Genomic DNA, 27,823 nt, shown 5'->3' with positions numbered 1-27,823 from the left:
ATTTCCTGGTGATACAAATCTTGGTAGCGAGTTAATCACAAGTTTGCGAGCCTTTGGGGGGATTAATGCTATCGGAACATGGAGCAAAGCCATGTTAGGGGATGGGGTCATTTGGTGCCCTATAACATCAGAGATGATTTTAAACACACTCTTCCACAACTTCATAACTGGTGGACACTCCCACAAAATATGCATCAGCGTACCGTGCTTTCCACAGTCTCTCCAACACATGGGCGATGCTGTAGGCGCAAAGCGCGCAATCACTGTAGGGGTCGTGTACCATCTCAGGGATACTTTGAGGTACAGTTCCCTTAGGGATGCACTCAGAGTTGCTTTATTGCTCATCACTATGGCTTTTGTCCATTGGGATGTGGAATAGGTAGCCCCTAGGTCTTGTTCCCATTTTAACAAGGGGGGAGTTTTAGTAAAAATCCCTTTTTTATCTAGTGCAGAGTATATCAGGGATATGCCTTTAGCAGGTTGTAAAGGTTGGGACAGGTATTGCCATATTCTGGCAGGAACTTTGGACTGTAGTTGTGGGTTATGATGTATGCAAGAGACAATTTGGTTGTATCTGAACCATTCGCCACTACCCAAGTGCCATTTGGCTGCCATCGACTGAAACGGTTGCACGGTTTCCGCTTGGTATAGATCTTGTATACGGATAGGGGGCGATCGCCGCCAGGCCGTGAGGTCCATGTCGGGTACTATCTGGGTCAGACCCGACACTGGAAATGGGATCGTTACTACAGGTGTGTTCTTCCATTTGGTGTGTGTAAGGTGCAGCCATGCCGTCACCGACGCTCGGATCGTTGGTGACACATAACGTGGGAGGTGAACCCCTCGTCTCCTACTGCATACCCAGGTGAACAGATCATGTTCCGGGGTCACTGCCCGTTCCATCATGCCCCAGAGAGTATCTGGGACCTGCTGGAACCATGCTCGCATTTGCGATATAATTGTGGGTATGTAGTAGTCCATCAGGTTCGGCATGGATGCACCCCCCACTGCTTTAGATTTCATAAGGATACTCTTCGCACATCTAGGGCGTTTGCCCTGCCACAGGTAAGTGGATACCATGCCTTGGAGGGATTGTATAAATGATTTGGGAACCGGGATCGGTAGCGATCTAAACACGTATAAGATCTTGGGTAGAGTGCACATTTTGAAGGCTGCTAATCTCCCTGACCATGTAAGTTCAAATTTGGCTAGGGATTGAAGTTCTGTAGCTAGTTGGGATTTTAGAGGGATGTAATTAGCTTGGAATAGGCTGCTGGCAGTGTTAGTAAGTTTAATTCCCAGGTAGGTTATGCCCGAGTCTGACCACTTATATGGAAAGGATCGGGTGAGAAGATTTCTCGTAGTGCCATCGACCCCCAGATCTAGGATGCATGATTTGGCGTCGTTGACTTTATAAAGGGATATAGACCCGAAATCGGTCAAAATTTGTCTGATACGTGGTAGTGACGTTGCGGGATTCGAGACCATGAGAATAACATCGTTCGCGAATAGGCTAATTCGATGCTCCATTGAATTCACGTCGATTCCGGTAATGTTAGGATCAGTCCTAATTTTCTGAGCCAGGGGTTCTATTGCCATATTAAAGACTAGAGGGGACAATGGGCAGCCCTGCCTCGTCCCATTTGTAATCACAAACGGAGACGAGAGAGTGCCGTCCACTAACACCTGTGCTGAGGGGCCGGCATATAAAGCCATTATTGCAGAATGCATTCTGCCCACAATGCCAAAGCGCCCGAGGACCTCACGCAGATATCCCCAATGCACTCTATCAAACGCCTTCTCTGCGTCCAAAGAGAGGAGCAGAGAAGGTGTTCTGTCAGTGCGAGCCGCATGAATGATATTGATAAGACGTCTGGTTGCGTCCGCTGATTGCCTACCCTTGGTAAAGCCTGCCTGGTCCCTATGAATGAGTAGGGGGAAGATATTTCATGAGTCTAGTGGCTACCGTCTTGGCATAGATTTTCACGTCCGTACTCAGTAACGAAATCGGCCGAAAGTTTTGTGGCGTGTCGGGTTCCTTGCCTAGTTTTGGCAGAGTGATTATGGTTGCCTTAAGCATTTCGGAGGGAAACAAGGACGAGGACGCCGCCTCGTTGAAAACCGAGCAAAGGTGTGGTGCAATTACGTCTTTTAGTTGAAGGTAATATTAATTTATCATGCCATCCGGGCCAGGAGATTTCCCCGATGGCAATGAGGAAATGGCAGACATCACCTCTTCAACTGTAAATGGTTGATTCAGTAATTCTGTCTGTTGTGGGCTCAGTGTGGGAAGCGCGATGGAGTCTAGGAAACCATTAATAAGCTCCGGGGTTGGAGAGGACGTTTGCGTCTCTTGGAGATTGTACAGGGAGTGGTAGTAGCTACTGAAGGCGTCTGCTATTTCTTTGGGGTCATGTACCTTATTACCCGTGGCAGGGTGTTTAATAGAGTGTATTTTATGTTGTACCCTTTGACCTTTCAGCCTGGCGGCGAGCATTCTACCTGCTTTGTTACTCGTGGCGTAAAGCTTAGCTTTTGATTTTTGGAGGTTACGCTCATACGAATCAAGAAGGTGCGATCTAAGTTCTTGCCTTAGTACAGTTAATTTCTGCTTAAAGGCCGTGGAGGGAGTGGATTGGTTTTGGGCATCCACCGACGCAATTTCTCTCGTTAGCTCATCTATAGCTTTGGAACGCTGCTTGTTCGTTTTATGTTGCAATTGTATCAATACCCCCCTACTAAAAGCCTTGTGGGCATTCCAGAGGACCGCAGACCCCGATACCGACCCCGCATTGTTCTGGAAAAACTCTGTTACTTCTTGTTTGAGCATTTCTGCTCGCGCTCGCCAGGGTTTATCCGAGCGGGCCTTAGGGGATACCGCAAATGTGACGCTTACAGGGGCATGATCAGACCAGGTTATCGGGGTTATCTCGGAGTCTACGGACCTCTGGAGGATCGCTTTATCAGACAATATAATATCAATACGAGCATATGAATTGTGGACCGCAGAATGATGCGAATACATCCTATCATTGGGGTGGTGGCACCTCCATATGTCATACAAGTCATTTTTGTTCATAAAGCCCTGTAGTGACGGCTGGAGCCTATTAGAGGTAGTTGAAGAGTCCAAAGATCTGTCCGGGGGTAAATTGTAGTCTCCACATAGGAGCAGGGGGCCTTTTTGGACTTTCCTGATAGTGCAAAGTGTACGTTTCAAAAATCTCAACTGATGAACGTTAGGGGCATATACTGAGGCTATGGTTATGGGCATGCCGTCAATGGTGCAATTCAGTATAAGGTAGCGACCATTGGGATCAGCTGTGGAGGAGCACAGTGTAAAGTCCAGAGTTCTGTGGACGGCTATCATTACTCCTTTCCTTTTTCTGGGACAAGAGGCTGTGTATATCAAGGGGTAGTCCCTGTGACAGCAAGTGGGAGCGCGGGAGTCCAAAAAATGTGTTTCCTGAACACATACTATTTGCGCGTGATGCTTGAGAGCAGTACGCCAAAGTGAGGCTCGCTTGGCCAGGTGATTCAGACCGTTAGCGTTCAGTGACAGGATTTTAACTGTCATTGGAAACTAAAAGGCCGCATGTGGTGTAGCTACTCACTGTTCAGATGTGACTAAGCAAGATTAGATGGCAGCCATGTGCTCCGGATACTGCTTGGAGATGACAGCTGTAGTAGATTTCCTGGAGACGCTGCTTAGCGTGAGCAGTCTTGATGAGTTGGCACCCTGCGGTGTATGGTGAAAACCTTTCATCTTGGCAGACGGGTAAGAACCTGCATAGAGGGAGAGGACAAAACAAAAACAGCAAAAAAATAAAAATGCAGAAGAAAAACATGACCAAACTGCTGGAGCAAGTAAAGAGGATGGAGATTTGCGGCAACGTAGCCATCTCCCAAGGAGGGTAAACAGTTATTAGCCAATCGGGCTAGGGGGCTCCAGGCATTCCGCCTATGAAGCCTGCATCCACAAAAAAGCATAACGTAACAGGTGATGCGGTTGGCATAGTGCTCGTTTAGAACTTCAATTGTTGTGGGCGCTGCCCTGTTGCACTGTGTGCCATTGCTGGGGAATGTGACTTGGGGATTTCTTCGCTCCAGCCGGAGGAGCAGGTTCTGGGATAATGCCCCAAGATTGCAGTAATGAGAGACCTCTCTCCAGAGTTGTGATGCTGAATGAGGAGCCATTTTTCTCTACCACAATTTTTGAGGGATGCTTCCATTTATATGGGAGATTATGGTTCCGAAGAGCCTTTGTAATCGTGGACAGCTGCCGCCTCATATCTAAGGTGTGCTTGGATAGGTCCGCAAAAATTTGTACATTGGCGTACGGTTCAGGGAGGTGGCCCAACACCCTTGATTTCTGTAGGAGAGCTTCTTTGATGTGATAAAAGTGTACACGCAGTAAGGTGTCACGAGGAATATGTTGAGGCAGAAAGGGAGGTTTTGGAACCCTGTGAATGCGATCTATGGTTAGATCCAAAGGGGACGCTTCAGGCAGGAGGGCTGTGAAAACTTCCAGGGCAAATTTGTGTAGCTCTGTCGGTGTCACTGATTCAGGGATGCCCCGGATCTTTAAATTGTTTCTTCTGGAGCGATCCTCCAGATCAGCTATTTTAGCTTTAACCCACTGGCGTTCCGACAAGTTTTCCTCGTGAGCATCTACAAGTTCATTTACTGTGGCCACCATGTCAGTCATAGATGATTCAACATTGTGCACTCTTTCTCCTAGGGAGTGGACCTCTGCTGTAAATCTATTTGCCAAAGCCATGATATCAGATTGCAGGGACGTGTGAAAAGTGAACATCATGTCCTTTAAAGCAGTGTCCAGGATCGGCTTTCCCACTGTGGGGAAGTCTGCTATAGGAGATGCCCCTAATTGCATAGAAAGCAGAGAGGGTGCAGTGCTGCCTAGCAGCGAGGCCTGGGCGTCAAGTCTAATCTTGGATTTGGCCGGGCTGGAGCATGTCGGGCTAGAGGGTTCAGGGGTGCAGGGGGACACAGTACCTGGTCGCTGTATGTCACCGGACTGCTGTTCGTCCGGCAGATCGGAGTAATGTACCCGCTGCCCCGCCGGAGCGGCAAGGCCCGAGCCGCCGGCGCCATCTTGTCGACCACTCCGGGATGGCAGGGGGAAGAAGGCTGTGAGTTTCTGCGGCCCCTTCACTCCCTTTCGCTTCCCCGTCATGTCGATCGGTGCAGGAGTGTTCCCGGGATGCAGCGGTGTGAAGATCGAGGGTGGATGCCGAGCGTAGCTGGGTAGATGTCGCTGGATTGCGGATGCTGGAGCCGGAGCGAGGGATCAGACGTCCATCACGGTCCCGCGCTGGCCACGCCCCCACTCCTCAGTATTTTTCATCAATCATAAATGAATATGTAAGGAAAAGAAAGCGAGGCCCATAGCGTAATCCCGTTTAAAAATTATAATCTTATTAATTAAAAATGGTACTCACAATGTATCATGAATTGACAGGCATATCAAATGGCTAAGCAAGGGATAAAGGCGCGGCGTCCCGCGAACAGTCCCAGGTAGCAAAATGGTGAAGGCCGGCTAATTTCCAGGGGGCGTGTGGACGTTGCGTCTGGAGTCGCCAACGTTTCGTCTCAATAGACTTCGTCTGGGCGTGACCCCAGACGCAACTCACACGCCTAAGTACCCCCGCATCTCCGCCAACTGGCCGTGGGGTCCGCCGCTGCATATCCGCAATTACGACGAACATCTACCAATCCACGATCGGCGGAAGTGACGTTCGTCAGCCTATCAGATGCCGGCGGAAGTGACGCACGTCACCTCCGGCGGAAGTCACATGGTGACGTGCACCGGCGGAAGTCACATGGCCAGGCAGCGGAGGATGTAAACAATATATGACAAATCGCTCCTCCCATTGCTGGTATTGACAAGGGAGTAAGCATTTAAAACAACATCATATGAGGAATTTCCTCATTAATGCCCGAATGTCCCCGCATAGTTTATGAACCAACTTATAATGAAAAGATGCTTCATGAATATCCTCCATTAAAAGGCAGCTTAAATATTGGTTTCTATTAACCACTTTAGCCCTGGAGGATTTTCCTGCTAAACGACCAGGGGGTATTTTGCGATTCGGCACTGCGTGACTTTAACGGACAATTGCGCGGTCGTGCGACGCTGTACCTAAACGAATTTGACGTCCTTTTTTTCCCACAAACAGAGCTTTCTTTTGGTGGTATTTGATCACCTGTGCACTTTTTACTTTTTGCGCTATAAACAAAAAAAAAAAAGAGCGTAAATTTTGCAAAAATAACAATATGTTTCACATTTTTTTATATGAAATTCCCCCCAAAAAAATGTAAAAAATCAAAATTCTTTAACATTTTCGGCCAATTTGTTTTATGCTACATATGTTTTTTTTTGGGGGGGGGGAAATCGCAAAAAGCGTATTTTTATTGGTTTGCGCAAAAGTTATCGCGTTTACGAAAAAAGGGAAAGATTTTTGTCATTTTTGTTGTTTTTTTTTTAACGCGTAATGGCGGCGATCTACGATTTTTTTTGCGGTACTGCGACATTGGGGCGGACAGATCGGACCCTTGACTGACATTTTTGACACTTTTGGGGTTACTAGTGACATTTCTACAGTAATCAGTGCTATATATATGCACTGTTACTGTAAAAATACACTGGCAGTGAAGGGGTTAAATTTATTTGGGAGGGAGGGGCTGTGTGTGTCCCTAGGGGCGTGCTTTCTACTGTGATTGGCTGTGGCTTAGAGGTGTAAGGACACTGATCAACGGATCTACATAGTAGATCCGTGTGATCACTGTCTTTACACCGAGGAGAATGACAGGCAGCTTGTTTACACAAGCTGCCTGACTTTCTCCCGATCCCCCCGACGATCGCCGAGTGACCGGCGGACATCGGGTCCGCCAGTCACACGCACGGGGGGGTCCGTGACCGCGCGGGAGCGCGCCTCCGCGGACGTGCGCTCGCTCCCCAGAGCCTCACAGGCTAGCGACGTAGACCTACATCACTCTGCCTGTGAGGGGCTGACTGGCGCAGTAAATATACTGTGAGCAGTCGGCAAGTGGTTAAGATGGAACAACCTAAATGAGCGATACTAACAATACCCAGAGTAGGAGGTCCGCTCATTGGTTGTTCATAAAAAACGGGACAGCGGGAATTGTGTACAATATTGCAAGATAACATACATGAAAGAATTTGTATGATTACAATAAATTTAGACAATCTCATAATAAATGATTATAATGAGATTTCAGGGCAATGTGTCTATTTCATCTGGCTGGATAATAAATATAGAAAACGCCATCTAGTGGCCAAAATAGTGTAGCATTTAAACACCTGTAAAATATATGTGAACCACTGAAAACGTGTAACAAAGTGAAAAAAACTTAAAAGTGTTCATAATAATGAAGACATATGTGAGTGACCCCATATACGGGAATAAGATAATATAAAAAGTGAATGTAAAAAAAGAGAATATAAAAAGGATCAGTGACGATCACACTCAAAACGTGTATAGTGCTAAGCAAAAAATTGGCCAATGACGGCCATATCTAAATATATAAAGTGCTAATTTATAAAAAATATGCAGCAAGATGTGTATCACAACAAGTGTAGCACATAGACACACTACCACAAAGATCTCACGACAGAAAATTCCATACATAAAAACATAAAAAAATTAGGCGAATTTAAAAAGATAAAATATGTTAAAATCAACTATTATTAATAAAAGCATTTACATCCCATTCCACATTTAACCCATAGGGAGTATAAGTTTTAAGAATGTAGATCCAGCGAGTCTCCATTTTTGATATTTCTCGTCTTGCATTGGATCCCCTCCAATGAGGTGAAAACGTATCTATCCCTATAAATAATGTATTTTTAGGGTTATTGTGATGACACTGGTCATAGTGTTTTGACACACTGTGGCCTGGGAAGCCCTTCCTAATATTGCTTGCATGTTCTCCCAGCCTAACCTGCAATATACAACGTTGGTGGACGAACAGGTGATAAGTGAGTCAATCTTGTACTCTCGTCCAGTTGCAGAGGATATAAGTTTCTCAATTTTCTTTCCCTTGAAGGAGTTGAGAGCAGATTTTGCATCTATGGCATGGATAAAAACCTTTAAAATCGCCAAAGAAGCTGGGTTGGATGGGTCTTTCGATAACATTTTGGGCTATTTTGTGTCTCAAGGAAGGCACACCCCTGAAAAAATGGATTTTTGTAAGATCTTACCGTAAAATCCTTTTCTCTTAAGCTCATTGACAGACGTAGTCTTCTTGATTCTCAAGAGCTGGGTTATGTTGTCTCCGCAGGAGTAGGACTAGGCAGAAAGACAAAACGTTCTGGCTCCACCTTAGGGGCAGTCCCTGAGGGTATATCCTCCCTCTCTCTGCTACAGGGAATCAGTTCTGTTCTAAAGCAGTAACAGAGAATTTAACCCAACCCAACTCAATGATAGAGGGGCGGGTACTACGTCTGTCAATGAGCTTAAGAGAAAAGGATTTTACGGTAAGATCTTACAAAAATCCATTTTTCTCTATCGCTCATTGACAGACGTAGTCTTCTTGATTCTCAAGAGCTGGGACATCCAGAAGCAGTGCCACAAATGAGGGGTGGGATTGACAAAATCAAATCCAATCTAGAAGGCCCAACCGGTGCCAAACTAGAAGTTTTAAAGGCTCATTATAAACAAAGAATGAGACTAAAGAAAAATTTTCCAACGGAAAAAACCCTCGAGGTAGACCACTGGTCTCCTCAAATTGCAGCCTGCAAAACCTTGCGGCCAAACGAGGCATCAGACGATGCCATTACATCAACTTTATAATGTTTAGTAAAGGTATGCACCGACGACCAGGTAGCCGCCTTGCACACCTGGACCACTGACGCCTGATGGCGAAAGGCCCATGACGCACTAAGCCAAGAAGGCCACCTTCTGGGACAACGTGGGTAGAGGAATCTCCCTAATATCTTCAAAGGGAGGTTTCTGAAGAACCGACAACACTAAATTAAGCTAGACAGAAAAAAAAAATGATTCCCTGTAGCAGAGAGAGGGAGGATATACCCTCAGGGACTGCCCCTAAGGTGGAGCCAGAACGTTTTGTCTTTCTGCCTAGTCCTACTCCTGCGGAGACAACATAACCCAGCTCTTGAGAATCAAGAAGACTACGTCTGTCAATGAGCGATAGAGAAATGATCTTGGGATGTTCAGATAGCATAGGGCCCAGAATCCAGTCATTTTTTAAAACCGGCCAATGTTTTTTAATAATTTGCTTAATCAGAAAATGTTGGGTCGAGTAGGAAGTGACAAACGAGTTCTTAAAACCTTCATTATCATTTCCCTTCAATTTTGGGCGTAATAAAGACGACCTGTCTACGGCTACTATATCTTTAATGGTGGCATCCAATTGATTGGCATCATACCCTTTTTCTATGAATGCCTTTAGTAGGAAGTCCTCCTGTCGGGTACAGTTTCTGCGTAACCGCAGAAACTGGCCTTTTGGGACGGCATTGAGCCATGATTGATGATGGCAGCTGTCACGTGGAATGAAGCTGTTCCGGTGTAACGTGAGAATTACCTACCCAGTGAGAAAAACCTACCCTCGTCACTTCCGGCCAGGAACAGCTGAGCAGCGCCGCAGTGCGCATGCTCAGAGCGCCGGCAACCTAATGTAAAAGCTGAGGAGCTGAGTACTGCGCATGCGCACTAGTAGGATATTATGACTGATCCGTGGAAAAAAACTACCCACGCCGCGCTTACATTAAAACATGTCGGCTGCAATATAAGTCATCTCCGCTCCTTTCCCTGTGACTTCCCTCATCTCGGCTAGTAAATATAAAAGCGGCTGGCGGCTCCGTGATTTATGTTTTCATACACCCGCCGCCGCTTTTATATTTACTAGCCGAGATGAGGGAAGTGACAGGGACAGGAGTGGAGATGACTGTTATTGCAGCACAGCTGTTTTAATGTACACGCCGCGTTACAAACAGTGCCGTGCAACCGGAAGTGACGAGGGGTAGGTAATTCTCACGGAACACCGGTCTGTTTTCTTGAAATGAGTGGTGGTTATGATTTTGTCACCCTGTACCACCAAATTCCAGTCAAGAAAAGTAATGTCAGTAGAGCTGCTGGTATGATCCAGTTTAATGCCTCTATTGTTGACATTTAAGCAAGAAATAAAGGAGTCAAGCGAAGGGGCACTGCCATCCCATAGGAGGATGTCGTCGATATACCTCCGCCACAGAATTAGCTGCGGCGGACGGTTGGTAAGGACGACATCCTCCTCCCACTTTTCCATGAACAGATTGGCCAAGCTGGGGGCAAATTTAGCCCCCATCGCGACTCCCCTATTCTGTAAATAGAAGGTGTTGTCGAACCAAAAGAGATTGTGTGACATAGCGAATTTAATCATGTCTATTACAAAACTCTTTTGTTCCTGAAGCAAAGGGCTCCAAAGATCTAAGTAATGTTTTACAGCTTCTATTCCCTGTTCATGGTCTATTACGGTGTACAGCGACGCTACGTCGGCTGTAGCCATAATGTACCCTTCTTTCCAGGAGACATCTTGTAGAATATTTAGGACGTGAGTAGTGTCCTTGAGGTAAGATGGAATTTGCTTAACTAAGGGCTGCAAGAACTCCTCCGCATATTTGCCAATCCGGGAGCACAGGGAATCGATCCCGCTAATTATGGGGCGTCCTGGGGGCTTTACGGGATTCTTATGTACCTTAGGTAAAAAATAAATAACGGGCAAACGAGGGGCTGAGGGGATTAAATTTTATTTGTATTTGATTATTAAATGGTAAGAAGGTACTGCACTATTGTCCGGTCTTTATTTTTATGAGAACCCGTGAGGACATATTCATTGGTACCAGAGTGGACTCATCCAGACCGAGGCTGCCCAGGAAAGAGGATACTTATCAGGAGAGTTTGCGATCAGCCCTATGCCAATAATCATCCGGTAAGAGGCTCATCCTCCCTTTTGAGTGGTGTTTTCCAGCACATATCCTCACTTGGGCATTTTCCTTCATCTGGATTCTAATATCTACACGCCCTTATGATTTCTATTCTCTGGTAAGGGGCCAGTCCAGACATGGTGGTGGGATCACCTGCACCTTAAGTTGCTGTGAACTTTACACCTGGAAGTCACTGTATATATATCACACAATATCACAAACATTGTTTTGGACTTTATGCACCTTATCTTATTTGCATTTTTAAGAGGTTTTTTTTTGCCACTTTATACCAGTGTGCGATTTTTCTAATTTAACATTGCTGATTTATTTATTGCCCTTTGAGGCATATTAGTTACACCAACCAGTTCACTGTAGGATGTGTTTATTATTAGTTTTGTGACTAATTTATTTTGATATCACTTTGTTGGTTCACTTCAACCTGATTGGTTGACACATAGGAGTTTAGAGCACCTGCTTCTTTATTTATTTATAGTATTTCCCCGATTGGTTCTAAGGTTGCAGCTTTACTTTTCAGCGCACTTATTTTATACTTATTTTCTAAACTTTTTAAGTGTAACTCCAGCTGAAAAGAAAAAAAAAAAAATATATTATATATATATATATATATATATATATATATATATATATATACACACTTTTGGATAGCATAAGGGATGGGTTAACACCCCCGTAATGTTTGTTTTGCGGTCTGTGCCCCTGTTCACCTCACTTTATCTCCCTTTAAAAATTGGATTTGTGAAAATTTTGGGTTGTCGTGGAAACAAGGATTGGCGATAAAGCTTCAGCAGGGACACCTTTTTGTTTCAGGACAACTCTTACAGGTATGAATTTCCCTTCCTAGGTGTAGATTTTCTCACTTCCTGTAGTCTCCCTCCGTTTGTAACTAGGGGTCAGATGCATTTAAGTCAGGGACTGCTTGTAATACAATCACATCTAAGAATTGGCAAGTTGCCATATAATAAATGTTTGATTTTTTTTTTTTGTTTGTTTCATTCCACCTAAGGCCCCTTTCACACTTGTGTGACTTGTCATGCGATTTGGGACTGCAAAATCACATGACAAGTCGTTCTCCATTATTTCCAATGCGTACCATTCATATCTGTGTGACTGGAAGTCACACCAACTTCAAAGTAGTCCCTGCACTACTTTGGCACAATTTTAATGCGTTTTGAGGTCCAAAGACATTCAAGCCCAGTCAAACTCGCGTCAAAATCGCTGCAAACAAATTCACTGCAAAATCACGGTAAAATCGTGCGACTTTGAAGTTGCATTAGTGTGAAAGAGGCCTAAACAACTTCACATCACTAAGTTTTATCCCCTTCGTGAAAAGAGAAAATTTTGGTTTTTTTTGGCACTGCGTTAATTTACCTGAAAATTAACTGGTCATGCAACGCTGTACCTAAAATAAATGTATGTCATTTTTACCCCCACAAATGGAGCTTTCTTTTGGTGGTATTTGATCACCGCTGTTTTTTTTTTTTTTTTTCGCTATAAACAAAAATATGACCGACAACCGAAAATAAATAAAATAAAATACATTTTTTTTTTAACTTTATGCTATAAAGCACAAGGCCCACCAGGCTATTTCACGTGGCCCTCACACCTCTCCTGCAGCTGCGGCACCCCCTTCCTTGTGTCAGTCGGCAGCACTCATTTGCCAGATCCTGTGCTTCCAGCTGCAGAAAGGTTTGTCTTTGCCCACCCCCCTTCCCTTCTCAGCAATCTGCAGCAGAGAGGAGGGCAGAAATCCTCCTAAAGATCCTGCACCTCTCTGTACAGCTGCAACACCACTTTGTCTCTGTTTCCCCTGGTCTCAGCATTCAGCAGACTCTGGAAGCTGACTCAAAGCCTCCACTGGTCCTTCTCCAGATCCACCCACATCTTCGTTCTGGCAGTAGCACAAGGTAAGGGGTGCATTGTAATGTAAGGAAGGGAAGGGTGTAAGGGGCAGTGGGGTGCTCTGGACATCCAATCTTGCAGATATAACTGGCCCTTTGAGGGCAACCATAATGCTGATGTTGCCCGCAATAAAATTAGGTTTGACACCCCTGCTATAAAGCATACCAACTTTTTTTTCCCCTATCGAAATTCTTTATAAAATTGTGGCCACTATGTATTCTGCTACGTATTTTTGGTGAAAAAACAAAATCTCAATAAGCATAAAATCTTCAAGAGCTCAATTGGTTAATTACTTTCATGGGAAAAATCTTGTCAAAATAACAAGCAAACCTCCTTTGTACAGAAACCTTACCATTGTGGAAATGGCATGCAATTATTTGCACTATGCTAAATCTGCCCTCCCTCCGATCCCGTTAGCTCTACATAAGGAAAAAAAAATAAAAAAAAACTTGAATGTCCGCCTAACCTAGTAAGCAACCAGAGTATCACTGGACGACGACACCATGATAAGATTTAAAACAAAAAATTAATAAACACGTAAATGCCTCTATTTAGGATTGAATAACAGAATGCGATACTAACTCTGGTTCCCGCACTGGCCAAGCTGCAGCGTGATGATCTCCCGAGGCATGGCTCTTGATACCACTCTGTGCTGTTCTGTCCCGCTCCGCCACCCGCGCTCTGCTCCTCCAACTGCGGCTTTACGTCATTGTACGGAACAACAAAACCAGAAAAGCTACACCTTGTGACAATCCATCTTTTCCGTGCTTGAGACGTCACTATACGGAAATTCGCTTCCTGCAAAGAGAAACGAAACAATAAAGCCTGTTCTTGATTGGATAAAGGAGGTTTCAAGTTACAGTATCATGTACCGGAAAAAATCACTGAATAAGAAGGTTGCTATACTGTAGTTTTTTCGAAACGTCACTTCCGTTACATTTTCTGATGGGTTAGCGGTATTCTGATAGAACACCGCCTTCCTGTTCCGTCAGATTAGAAAAACAATTGAAACGCATAGCGGACTCGTTGGAACGCATAGAGCATGCGCAATAAGTGTTCATAAAGTCACTTCCGTTACATTTTCTGATGGGTTCTTATAAAACACCGCCATGTCATGTGGTGGGCTATGGGTTTGCGCAGGCGCTTTATTCTCACAACAGTAGTGGGTATTCGCTACGGACCTGGTTTTGTAGACTGATTTTTGATGTGACTCAAACTTGTTGTTGTCTTCATAATATAATTTTGTGGCCCAAATTACGAGTGTGAACTTTTTTTCTGACGTCAGAGCCCAGGAGTTACGTTAATGTTGACAATCCGGTGAATTCAAGATGGCGCAGAGAGCAGCGAAAGATGAATTCTCGGGTCTGAAGAGAGCAAGGAGCGGAGGGGGACGGGGTTCGGCTGTACAGCACATAGAAGAACAGGTCCGACCTGTGAATGAAATGTTGCTAGGGACTCTGCGAAGCTATGAACCACTCGTGACATATTTGCAGGCCCTACTGGTTTGGGAAAGACCTCGGCACAGCGCGCTGCTTCACCTCAGTCTCAACGCTGCCTTCTGGTGAGACCCTGACTACCCAATACATGAATTTCATACATCTACTGTATTCTATTTTAGCTATATTCTATGTACAACATACATATGCTTTAATCTCTGGGACCTATATTCCATATACTAAATATCTGTGTGGGGTATTTTATGGGCGCTATATCCCATATACTACATTTACTGTATTTTTATGGTAGGTATATTTCACACGTTGCATACATGTACTGTGTATTCCACTGCAGTTATATTCCATATGCACATGCTGTGTTCTATGGGAGCTATTTTTCATATACTACAGAACTGTACTGCATTCTTTTGGAGCTAGATTCGATCTACTACATATATTTATTATGTTGTATGGGAGGTTTGTGCCATATGCTGTTTTTTTTTTTTTTTATTGTGTGTGTGTGTGTATATTTATTATTATTATTTTTTAATCACCTATACTTTATAATAAGCTATATTTCTCTTATGTCCTCTGAAAGTCGCTGCCCACTCATACAGTCTTCACCAATGGGTATTGACCTCTTATCCACAGAAGCAAGCTAGGCATAAGACTTGTTAAAAACAAAGCAATTTACATAGACACACCTACATGGGGCTGTCCCACTGGTCCAATACCCCCGGCTAGCCTCATTCCCTATTCAGTTTGTCTTCTGCCTAGATAGGAGTAAGATAGGCTTTCCCTGTGCTGGGGCTACATGTCTCAGACTTTCTTCTGTTTTATTATTTTGTTTTCTTTCCACTACTAGCTTTTTATTTGTTCTGCGCTTAGTCAGGTCTTCGGAAGACTACAGCATTTGCTAAGCTGGGAATCGGACTGGTCGTCCTGGTAATCCAGGACAGAGGATCTTAGAGAATCCCAGCCCACCATTTAGCGTTTAGTGGGCTATGCGTGCGCCCTGGCCTAGCAAATGACCTGCCTCAGGGGCAAAAGCCTGCGAGGTGGCTACCTCGCCGGGATGCCTCAACATGCGGTTTTAACCGTGCAACTCATCCTATTTCGGCTGACGGCCCCCCCTGTCATCTGGGGTGGGGGGTTCCCACGATATCGAAGCGCCCACGCTGTATGGGGTGGTAAGTAACCTCTGTTTGGGGATGACAGTCTGCATGTGTCTGTGCTCTCCCCTCATGTCTGTGTCCAGGGCTCGCATCCCTACCGGTCCCTGCGGGGGCTTCTAGGTGTAGGTATCACCATGTGGGGGTTTGAGAGGGTCCCTATCCCTGCCCTATCAGTGTGTTTGGGGGTGTAGACATGGCGGTGCAAAAAACAGCTGGTCCGCCATTTTGGGTATGGGCTGCTGCTCTGGCCTCACTGTGGGCACTTTCTGCAGCTCGCTATGTAGTGTTTTTGGTGCCTTCGGGCGCCATCTTGTGTGTGGCAAGGTGTTCTTCTTTGCGCATGTTCGGCGGTCGTTTTCCCGGAGCCTCCCATTCAGATGCATTGGCAACCATTTTCCCTTAGCCCAGTTCTTGTTCAGCCTCTAGTGGGTGACATCACTTCCTTTGCTGTATGCAGTGATCGTTTGCAGCAGCAAGGTAACACTTCTGGGGGCTCTTTTTGCTGGTGTTGGGGCTTATTCTTCAGTTTTCAGTGCTTTTCCCATCTCAGGGGGGGTACCTTAGTGGGAACCCTATTGCGGCGGGTTGCCACAATCGCGTCTTAAAGGGCCAGCGCCATAGTATTGTTTCTCATGGAGTCCCAGGACTGCATATTCCCCCCCCCCCCAGCCTTAGTCAATGTTTCAGGTACTCCTGAATCTTCATTTTCTCTTGCTGCTGCCCTTGCGACTTTAGCATCCAAGGTGGATTTATTGATGTCAGAGCGGGGTTCTAGAAAAAGAGCTAGGATTTCATTATCCTCTGATTCTGATATGATTGCCCTGGAAAGTTTACCCCCTGAGGGGTCTTAGTTCTTTCATGCTGATGTGGAGGAAGAAATTATCTTTCTCCTGAAGCGGCTAAAAATGCGCTGCTGTGTCTGCGCTTTTTGCTTCTATTGAAGAGACACTACATTTAGAGGATGAGCCCAACCACCGGGTAAGCAGTCTTCCTGTTGGGACTCGCAGAACCCGAACTGCGGCACAGGTGTTTCCTTGTCCCGCTGAGTTTTACGTGATGGTGAACGAACAATGGCGTAATTTAATGCACCCTCTTGTGGTACCAAAACGGTTTCAATTCCATTGCCCTTTCGCGTCTCCTACAGATTTGCGATGGACCGTGTCCCCTAAAGTGGATCACACGGTGTCCAGATTAAACAAGGCCACTCTCATGCCCTCGGAGGATTCTCCAGTGTTCAGTGCTCAAACGCACTCTGGAGGCGGATTCTGACCCCCCCCCCCCCCCGACTACTGTGGAGATGGTGGAGCAGATGCGTCTGGCAGGTTTTTTGTACCTGTGTGACACGGCCTTGGATGAGGCTCCTCTAGCAGCTCGGCTGTTTGGTGTCATGGTGTTGCTCCATCGTTAAATGTGGCTGCCGAGCTGGTCGGCTGACCAGACCCCAGGAAGACGGTGTCTGACATCCCTTATGAGGGGAATCGTCTTTTTGGGAATTCCCTGGACGGGTTGGTTAAAGGGGGCACTGGGGGCAGAAACACTCTGCTGCCCCAGAACCCCAGGGGTAAGTTTTTCCACGGTAAGCGGGGCCCTTCCTTTACACCAAATCAGGGGTCCTTTTGTGCCTTCAAGGCACGGGTCAAGGGGAAACCCTTTAAGGGCCAGGGTGGTCAGAGGAAGCCCTGGGCGGGCAAACTAAATCAACCCATGCCGGCCCGGCAGGTCCTTCCACCTCCACCTGCAGGGACGCCCTCACCCATTACAGGGGTGGGGGGACGTCTGCGTGGTTTCCTAGACCTTTGGCTTCTCCGGGGTTCCGGACAGGTGGGTTCAGGAAATCATTTGATCGGGATGCAAGATCGAATTCATTTCGCGGCCAGCTGACAGATTCTTTCCCTCAAATCTTCATTTGACCCCCAGATCGCTTACACGATCTTCATCGGGCGGTTCAGGATCTGCTCGCCCAGGGGGTGATCGTCCCAGTGCCTCATCGGGACAGGTTTCGGGGGTTTTACTCGCATCTGTTCACTGTGCCCAGTAAGGAGGGCAAGGTACGTCCATTTCTGGACTTGAAAGCTCTGAACAGCTTCGTGCGGGTTGAAAAGTTCTGCATGGAATCCCTCAGTTCAGTGGTGGCCTCCTTAAGTCCAGGAGATTTCCTGGCTTCCACTGACCTCGAAGATGCATATTTACACATCCCCTATATTTGCGGGTCTTCAGAGGTTCCTCCGATTTGCAATCACTGAGGATTACTATCAGTTTGTGGCGTTACCTTTTGGTCTCGCTGCAGCTCCAAGGGTGTTTCCCATCCCAAAGTGCTGGCTCCTGTTCTGGCCCTTTTGCGGGCGCAGGGGATTGTGGTCTTGGGATATCTGGACGATCTCCTGTTACGATCGAATGCCAGCCCGAGTCTCTTACGCGATCTGTCAACTACCGTTCAGACGCTTCGGGAGTTCGGATGGACCATCAACGTTCAGAAGTCGACCTTGTCCCCTTCTGTTCATCTCCCTTATCTGGGAATGGTCCTGGACTCTGCCTAAGTAAAGGTTTCCTGCCGGAGGACATGCTCCGGACTGTACAGGACGAGGTCAGGGCCTGCATGCGGTCCCTGGGGTTGATGGTGTCAGCCTTCACGGCAATACCGTTTGCACAGTTCGACACACAATCTCTTCAAGCGGAGATCTTGGCCAGATGGGACAGGCATCCTCAATCCTTGGAAAGGATTATGCTTGCTCCGTTGATCAGCTCATCTTCGGGGCTGCCCTGTACGGGTCCAGACGGACAACGCCACTGCGGTGGCTTACATCAAATCATCAAGGGGGCACCAGGAGTGCCCAGGCAGCCCAGGAAGTGACTAGAATTCTGTCTTGGGCCGAGATGCACGTCCCGGCGATTTCGGCAGTTCACATTCCGGGTGTGGAGAATTGGCAGGCCGATTTTATCTGAGCCGCCAGACCCTGGGCCAGGGAGAATAGTCCCTACACCCGGAGGTTTTTCAGCTGCTGTGTGCGAGCTGGGGATCCCCGGATGTGGATATGTTCGCTTCTCGGCTAACCAACAAGGTGGGAAGGTTCATGGCACTAATGCACGATCCTCTGGCAGTCGCCTCGGATGTGTGGTGGTGCCCTTTGAATTAGTATCGCCTGATTTCTGCCTTTTCTCTGCTTCGGTTGTTGGCCAGGTTCCTTTGCAGGTTAGTCTGGGAACCGAAGTTGGTGATTCTGGTGGTCCCAGACTGGCCGTGCCGGTCTTGGTATGTGGCCATCGTCCAACTGGTCATTGAGACTCCGTGGTGGCTCCCCTCCCATTCGAGACAATCTGCTGTCTCAGGGGCCGATCTTCCATCCTGCTTTACGGTCGCTGACCTCAGCGGCGTGGCTGTTAAACGCCAGGTCTTGAGAGATCGGGGTCTCTCGTCGGCGGTCATTCCTGCCCTGCTCAGGGCTAGGAAGGCCTCGTCAGGTAAGATCTATTACCGTACTTGGAAGGCTTATTTTGCCTGGTGTGAATCCAGGGGCATCCATCCTCGCTCCTTTTCGGTGGCGAGGGTGTTAGCATTCCTCCAATCTGGTGTGGACCAGCGTCTTGCGCTGACCACTATTACGGGCCAGTTATCTGCACTGGCCATCCTTTTTCAGCGCCCCTTGGCGTCTAATTCAATGATGGGCACCTTTTATCAAGGTGTGCGTCATTTGGCTCCTCCTCGGAGAGTGCCTTTACCTCCTTGGGACTTAAACTTGGTCCTGTTCGTTTTGCAACATCCTCCCTTTGAAAGCATCAGAGAAATTTTTCTGCCTATGCTGAAGAGAGAGGTTACCTTTCTGGTGGCTTATCACATCTGCTCGCAGAGTGTTGGAGTTGGCGGCCTTGTCTTGCCTCTCCCCTTACCTGGTGGTTCATAGGGATAAGGTGGTCTTGTGACCTAACCAATCCTTACTTCATAAGGTGATTTCTGATTTTCACCTTAACGAGGTTATTGTCTTACCTTCGCTATGTGCGAACCCTAGGCATCCTAAGGAGTGTGCCTTGCATTCCTTGGATGTAGTCTGGGCGATTAGGGTTTCCCTGTCGTCCACGGCATCCTTCAGAAAGTCGGATTCTCTTTTTGTCCTTCCTGAGGGACCTCAGAAGGGTATGGCTGCGTCTGCGGCAACCATTTCTAGATGGATCAGACAGACGATTGTACAGGCCTATTCGTTTAGGGCACGGGTACCTCCCTTCCTTGTCAAGGTGCACTCTATTCGTTTAGGGCACGGGTACCTCCCTTCCTTGTCAAGGTGCACTCTACCAGAGCGGCGAGTGCGTCCTGGGCTTTCCAGCAACGGGCTTCGGTGACCCAGGTGTGCAAGGTTGTGACTTGGTCGTCTGTGCACACCCTTTCCAAATTTTACAAACGTGAGGTTTGTAAACCCGTCCTTTGGCCGCAAGGTTCTGTGCGGCAGTGCCTTAAGGGGGCCCTAGTTTTGCAGGTCCCTGGCTGTTGGGGGTTGTTTCCCCCTTGGTTATTTGCTTTCCTGGGTTGTTTGCTCCAGTTGAGCTTTTCTGTTACCCAGAGGGTTTACCTTTCTGTTCAGAAAAGGTTCCCTTCTCTGACCTGGGTGCTGCGTTGCCTTTGTGACGGTTGCGATTCTCACCCCTCATGTCTACACTGCTTTGGGACGTCCCATTGGTGAAGACTGTATGAGTGGGCGGCGACTGTCAGAGGACATAAGAGAAAACTGAATTTTTGTAAAATCTTACCGTAAAATTCCTTTCTCTGAGTCCTGACAGTCCCCGCCCCTCTTTTGGGGTTCATGGACTATCTACTGCTTGCTACCAAACTGAATTGGGAATGAGGCTAGCCGGGGGTGTCTATGTAAATTGCTTTGTTTTTAACAAGTCTTATGCCTAGCTTGCTCCTGTGGATAAGAGGTCAATACCCATTGGTGAAGACTGTATGAGTGGGCGGTGACTGTCAGAGGACTCGGATAAAGGAATTTTACTGTAAGATTTTACAAAAATTCAATTTTTTCTACAATAGAAAATGGACAACTTATCAAAAGTTTAAACTGGGAAAATTTACCATTTTACCCACTTCAATACCAGATACTTTCACCCCCTCCCTACCCCTGACTAGAACCAAAATATGATTGTGGATGATAATGTTTGGATTTCTTTCTACCCGGACTTTTCTGCATAACTGCAGCGTAAACTGGTAAAGTTCACTGAAGTCAAAAAGCGGTTGTGACACTTTTTTACTTTTAATGGGTGTGAGTGGCTGCAAATAATATGCAGTTTTTTTGAAGATCCCAAGACTGCATATGATTGCCTCAGTCGAGTGGCACATTGTCTGAATAAGTCAGAAACCTAAATGACAGTTTACTGTGTCCTGTGTCAGCGTAATGCAGTGGAAATCTTTTTACATTTTTTCAAGAGAACTCATTTTCATTTTATTTTTTTTCTTATAAGGCGGCAAGAAAAGTATGTTATTTCAGTTACCGTGTTTGCTTCAGTGGACTTCGGATCTACGAGTAACCCAGTGACTTTGGGGCTCCCCTTAATAACTGTCGTGCGTGGACGCCTAGTTTGTTACCTGGTTTTGGGGACTATGGACTTGTACTGTTTAGTCCTGTTCCCATTTATTGTGAGTTATAGTGGCCCACCGTGGCATTGTCTGCTTATATGGTACCAGAAGCTCTCATCTGACCTTTCTGGTCACGTTTTCTAACTTCCTGTGGGACTTTGGAAGGTTCAGGACTTTACCTTTTTTTTAAAGGGGAAATAAACACTTTCTCAGCTTTGTTTTTTCTTCCCAGCAAAATAAATGCATAATGTGCTAGTATGCATCACATACTAGCACATTACGTGACATTTGCCTCCAAAGGAAGCCCTTGTCGCCTCCCGCTTCCGACTGCATCCATCGTCTGTGGACTCTGGCTATGCTACTGGACAGGAGCTGCGTAATGCCACTCCAACGCATGCATGCAGGAGCCGCTCAAAACGGCACAGGGCTCTGAAGAAACCGCACGGGTGGCCCTTTCTTCAGAGAGCATGCGCCAATGATGTCATCAGCTGCATGAAATGTAAATATCTCCTAAACGGTGAAGGTTTAGGAGTTATTTACAGTAACTATAGGTAAAAAATATAAGAGTGGGTTTACAACAACTTTAACATGCAATTGCCACCTGAATTTTAGGTTAATTTTGATGGTGGTCTATGCTTTGAGTGCTTTTTTCACTTCATAGCTTTTCTAATGCAGACTGAGTGTAATTTGCTCTCCTTGAATGTGAGGTGGTTGGACATTTCTACCTCCCCTGCCGTGACAGGCGCTGGTGGATGCACTGGCTTTTTCAATGCGTGACACCCTGCAATTTGGGGGTCACAGCGGCGGCTGTGCCTAGGGCACTGGTCGCATTCCATCTGGAGCTGCTCTTTTTGCTGGCTGCTCATGTAGCAGGGGACCGCCCTGAGACGTTTCCCTGGGGTGTCTATGCAGCCGTTGGATATTGCCCTTTTGGGGAGTCTCTGAAACAGAGGATTGTTCCTCCTTTGGCGGACGTACAGTCTCTAGCTGAATGGGGCTACCATTGTTCCAGTGGAAGTTTGGTTTTATCTTTTTGCTCCGAGTCACCTGAAAAACAAATGGATAATCGCAATTTTTTTTTTTTTTTTTTTTTTTTGTTAATTACCTTGTTTTAGAAGATGGTATACTTACCTTACTTCCTCTTCCTCCCTTGGCGGCCACGGCGAGTCGTCACTTCTTGGCTTGCAATGATTCCTGGGAGCTGAACGTCATCGCTCCCAGGAATCAATGCGCCTGCACCGGCGCCGACATCTGTTCCGGTGTAGGTGCCGTCATACCTTGCTAAACAGCTTCTGGGCATGCCCAGAAGCTGTGCAGGGATGACGCTGCAGAGCCGGAAGTGACAGCGGGCCGGTGCAGTGAATCGTGGGACCGATGAGGACAGAAGAGGATCGTGCTGGCTTCAAGCTGCCCACACCTGGACAATACATTTTCAAGGTAAGTATTTCTTCTTGCAGGTAAGTGCAACCCAGGACAGTTCAGAGGCTATCCATTGTGGAATGCACTAGCCTTGACTGTCCTGGGGGTATTTTTATGTATATATTTTTTTTTTTTTGGTTTTATGTGGAACTCCACTTTAAAGACTTGAGGGATAGGATGGTGCAGGCTGTGGCCTGTGCTCTGTACTCCCTGGCGTAATCTGCCCTGGAAACAGTGTTTGTTTGCCCTTGCCACGCAGATTCTAACCTGATGGGTGGGTGGAGTTACACCACTGTGACTTGGTGTGGGGCATGTCCCTCTTGCCCTGGTGGAGGTGTTGGACCAGCTGGTGCAGGGGCTGTAATTTGCTTGTGATTGTGAAGTCACCACAAGAACTCTGGAGGAGTTCAGGTGGGTTCTGATCCTTCAGTAGTCATCCATGGTCCCTTCCATGAGACTTGCCTATCTGGGCCTGACTTTGGACTCTCCTTCAGTCAGGGTGTTTTCTCCCTCCTGGGAAAAGACTCTTGGAACTTCAGACTGCGGTTCATGTCCTGCACATGGTCGTCCCTTCGGACCTGTATGCACGTTCTGTAATTGATGGGTGCCGTCTTTCGAGACGGTCCCTTTCACTCAATCCCTCTCTGGGATCCCCCAGAAATCGATACTTCTCAAATGGGACTAGAATCCAAACTCTCTGGACTTTTGGATCCGGCTGAGCTGGCTGACCAGGAAGTCTTGAGCTGGAATCCTTCCTCCCCCCCCCCCCCTCTTCTCTAACACTTATCACTGGGGATGCAAGCCTGACTGGGAGGGGAAGGAGTCCTCAGCAGGTTCTCTGTTTTGGGAGTATGGGCCCTGGAGTATCCAGGTTACCAATGTCCTGGGGGCTGAGAGCGATCCGGCTTTGCCTGGTTCACTGGATCGGGCACCTGCAGCTGCCCGGTGCACGTTCAATCGACTACACCATGATCGTGGCTTATGTCATTCACCAAGGGGGCACCAAGGGTGTCCTTGCGTCTTTGAATGTTTCAATTCTTTATTGGGCAGTGCACCTTGTTCCAGCTCTTCTGCTGTTCCCTTCTCAGGTGTGGAAACCTTGGCAGGCGGATTGCCTCAAATCGACAGGCCTTGGATGCAGGGGAATGGTCCCTTCATCCGGAGGGGTTTCTGCAGTTGTGCCTTCGTTGGGGGCACTCCAAACGTAGACCTGTTTGGAGTCGCATCTACAGGATAGTGCTGTGGTTTGTGGCCCACTCCCGGGACCCTCTGGTGGGTGCAATGGTGGCACCTTGGGTTCTGCCATGGGCAAGAACTTTCGCTAGGTTCAACTTAAACAATGATGTGGAGTTTAGCATGGTCACCTCACGGATGGGCCAAGGTCAGTATCTGCTGCTTGTCTGCCTTTCCTCCTCCCAAGTTGCTGCCAAGAATTTTTCGCAGGATCGAGGCGGAAGGGATTCCGGATTTTTCTCGTGGCTCCGGACGGGCCTCGCCGAGTTTGGTACGCTTGCCTGGTCAGGCTGGCCACAGACGCTCCTTGGAGAATTCCTCTCAGGGAGGAGTTATCGTCTCCAGGGCCTATCTCCCGTCTGACTTTGTGGTCGCTGACTTTGCCGACGTGGCTGTTGAATGCCAGGTGCTGAAGGACAGGGGCCTCTGGTGCGTGACTTCTTCCAGGGGGTGTGACACTTGGTGCTTCCGGTGTGACCTCCGTCACCCACTGGGGACCTTGATTTGGTGCAGTCGGTTCTTTTAGACCCTCTGTGAGTATTTGAGGGTATTCCCTGCCTACCTTATTACAGAAGGTGGCCTTCTTGGTGGTTGTCACTCTGCGTGCAGGTGTCAGCACTGGCGACATTGTCCTGTTGTTCTCCCTATATGTTGATCATGGGGCCAAGTGGTACTTTGTCCGGATCCGTCCTTCCCTCCGAAGATGGTTTCTGGTGTTCACTTGCACGGGGACATTGTATTCCCATCTTGTGTCCTGAGCCCTCACATCCTAAGGAATGTGCATTGCTTACTCTGTTTAGAGTGCAGGCACTCCCAGGTGTACTTGGCGACTACGGTGTCTTTTTTTTTTGAGTCAGGCTCGCTCTCTGTACTTACGGATGGCCCATGAACGGGACTGCCTATGTCTGCTGCGTCTATTCCCGGATGGATCAGACAGACGGTGGTGCAGGTTTATTCTATTAAGGGTCAGGTCCTACCTTTCCCTGTTTCGGCGTGTTCTACTCGGGCGCCTAGTGCTTCCTGGGCTTTTCACCTTGTATCGGTGTTCCAAGTCGGCTGTCTGGAACTCTATTCACACCTTTTTTACCATGTTTTATCATGTGGATGTGTTGGCATCTGCAGATGCTGCTTTTCGGCCGCAAGGTTTTTCGCTGGCTGCTATTTGGAGGGCTTTTGGCCTTCCTTGAGGGTGTTTACTGTTTGTTTTCAGGTGGGCCTCATCTTTTTGTTCTGAGAGTCCTATGTTGCCTGGTCGGCTATGTTTGGCCTTGGGGACTTGTTCTTTCCTGCTGTTCCCACCCCTCATTTTATGGCACTGCTTTGGGACGTTCCTACTGATATGCATCAGAGAGAACTGGATTTTTGACTAACCGTAAAATCCTTTTCTCTTAAGTTCATTGACGGATGCAGTACCCGCCCCTCTATTTTGAGTTGGGTTGGTGTTACTTTTCTGACACTGCTTTGATACAAAACTGGCATCCTATGTAGGAAGAGAGAGGGTGTACCCTCCGGGACTGCCCATAGTCGTAGCCAGAACTTTTTTTTTCTGCCTAGTGTCCTCCTGTTGGGGGCAGTATTACCCTACTGATATGATTCAGAGAGAACTGCTTCCGTCAATGGACTTAAGAGAAAAGGATTTTACGGTTAGTCAAAAATCCAGTTTTTTTCCTTTTTTTTAAATGGCAATCTGATGCGATCATGTACTTTGGGTATCCAGTTACCAGCCCTCCTTTCAGACCTATACGCCAAAAACTATGTACCAATCCTCAACCCCATCTCAGACATGCGAAAATGGTACAAATCACCCTTTTTTATGGTTCGATCGCGCGGCCATCTTAAAAATGAACTTCCTCCGTAGAATTATTTATGTCCTACAAACAATACCAATCAAACTCCTGATGACCTTTTTCCAAACCTATAAGAGCATATGCACCAAATTTCTGTGGAGCCATAAACACCTGAGGAGGATAAGTTATGAACAATTAGACCCAAAATGATAGGGGGGAGTGGGTCTACCTGATATTAAGAATTATCGTGCCAGCCATTAAGCCAGAATTGTAGACTGGAAAGTTCATGAGAAATAGAGTGGGTTCATTTGGAACACTCATTCTCCTGTATACCTGTTAGATCAATGCCTTGGAACTTGCCCCAACATATCCCATCACGGCTTAAGGTACATCCACTAATAGGCCCGATGCTAAACCGTTTTAGAAAGGTTTGCACAAAAATGAATCTTTCATCCACTCCAGGCCCACTAACACCTATCCAGTTTAACCCAGCCTTTCCCCCAGGAATGTCTGCCCACTTTCTAAATAATCTATGGCCGCTCCATGAGATACTAGCCCACCATTTCTTCCAAGAGGAAACCCTGTCGGATCTTTCAAATCTGACTCTGCCTGAACACTCTCTTCCTTTCTGGAATTACTACCAAATACGCCACTTTCATGGGGAGTTAGTCCTCGACACCTCAGTTTCTCGACTTCTCACGCAATTTGAAACATAATGCTCTCAAACATCACCCCAGAGGCATGTGATATCTACCCTTTACAACCTGCTTTACGATTCCATATCGCCCAAATCAAACAAATTCATACCCTGCATGGGAATGAGATCTGGAACTCTTATCTTTCTATGGAACATTGGGAACGCTTGTTCGTTCTTGCTCACAAAGGATCTAAAAATGGTAAAATACAAGAAAATAATTATAAAATTTGAGTCGCTGGTACCAGGTACCAACCCTACTCCACAAAATAATCCCGCCTTATCTAACCAATGCTAGAGATGTGCTAAAGACTTAGGCACTTTTCTCCACATCTGGTGGTCTTGCTTCAAAAATTCTGGCACCAAGTCCACAATGCAACGGCACCAGTCACTACATTGGAGTTTGCCCCAGCCCCTCTCCTTCCTCACTCCTCCAGATCTGCTTACTCATACCGCAAATCTCTTAACTATTAATTTGTTAAATGCTGCTAAACTCTGTATCCTAAATACATTGGGGGGTTTCCCTCTCCCCCAAAGATCTCTGAATGGCTCTTGCATGTTAACAAAATCGCAGAAATGGAGGAGCTAATATATATAGCAAATGACACCCCCCACCAAATTCTCGCACACATGGGCTTGTTAGATCATGGCTACATTTCCCACATAAAACAAGATGCTTCTGTACACAAACTTTTAACAAGCAAATGACAGCACAACTAAAGTGGAGACCAAGGTGGTATGCATACAAATATGGACTCTTATCCCTTCACACTAAATAAAACCCTGGATACTAAATTCACACGAGAATATAGCTATTTGATGGATATACCCGACCCCTTGGACGTACTAAATCCACGAGATGGTGACTAGGGATGAACCGATTCAACTTTTCTAGTCCCAATACCGATGCCTGGCTTTGTGTATCCGCCAATACCGATCTGGAAGTATTGTTTTGTGATTTTATCACAAAACAATACTTCCGGATCTGTATCGTTAACGGCAGATACCTTATAACAATTGTGCATTCAAAATCTAAAATATCATGTAATCAAACTCAAAGAATAAAATGTAGCCACGAGGAAAATAGCTGTTTATTGCTTGAACATACAATAGCAATCAAACAGTAAACCATTGTAAAAAAAAAATATAAAGTGCAAAATCCTGCAAACAGGAATTTAAATAAAATGCAACATAGTAGCAGCAATATAGCAGCTGGACATGCGAAGTTCTCAGTGAGAAATTAATTAACTAAAAAAGCTGGTCGAACAACAAAAAACTTGATCAGTTGATCACACATACAAATAGCATGTAAATGTGTAGTCCTGTGTCACACCACCATCCCAATTTGATGGTGGCATGTAACCGTGACGCTGCACTACCTGCTTACATTACCAATGCCATTTGTTTGTGTGATCAAGTTGACTTGATTCAGTCACACATGATGATATGACACAAACATGACCTGAATGGTCACTTAATCAGCAATGGCAAATTCTCTCTCAAGAAGATTGAAGACAAGTATTTCTTCGCTCTGCTGTAAGTCTTTCTCTCTTCTCATCCACAAACACCAACCGTGCTGAACAGAACACTCTCTCACTTTCTGCATTACTAGTACAGGGGGCAATACAACATAACA

At 46.6% G+C, this 27,823-nt stretch overlaps 2 protein-coding genes across 3 annotated transcripts in view; one reads left to right on the top strand and one right to left on the bottom strand.

Annotated features, from left to right (window-relative positions):
- LOC309566226 (tubulin gamma-1 chain) overlaps positions 1-13,719 on the bottom strand; it is a 515,319-nt gene extending 501,600 nt beyond the window's left edge. The window contains exon 1 of one of the 2 annotated variants that reach the window (XM_082271329.1): positions 13,466-13,719. In XM_082271329.1, coding sequence (XP_082127455.1) covers positions 13,466-13,514 — 49 coding nt within the window. In that variant the 5' untranslated portion in view covers positions 13,515-13,719. The remainder of the gene's footprint in view (positions 1-13,465) is intronic. The other variant, XM_082271328.1, reaches the window with a different exon arrangement.
- Positions 13,720-14,160: 441 nt separating this feature from the next.
- Positions 14,161-27,823, top strand: part of RETREG3 (reticulophagy regulator family member 3) — a 497,032-nt gene continuing 483,369 nt past the window's right edge. The window contains exon 1 of the mRNA XM_082272543.1: positions 14,161-14,444. Within this exon, the coding sequence (XP_082128669.1) occupies positions 14,212-14,444 (233 nt within the window). The 5' untranslated portion in view covers positions 14,161-14,211. The remainder of the gene's footprint in view (positions 14,445-27,823) is intronic.

Source organism: Pelophylax lessonae, assembly GCF_965119305.1.
Source record: "Pelophylax lessonae genome assembly, chromosome: 11".
Classification (NCBI taxonomy): domain Eukaryota; kingdom Metazoa; phylum Chordata; class Amphibia; order Anura; family Ranidae; genus Pelophylax; species Pelophylax lessonae.
This window is presented reverse-complemented; position numbering and strand designations above follow the sequence as displayed.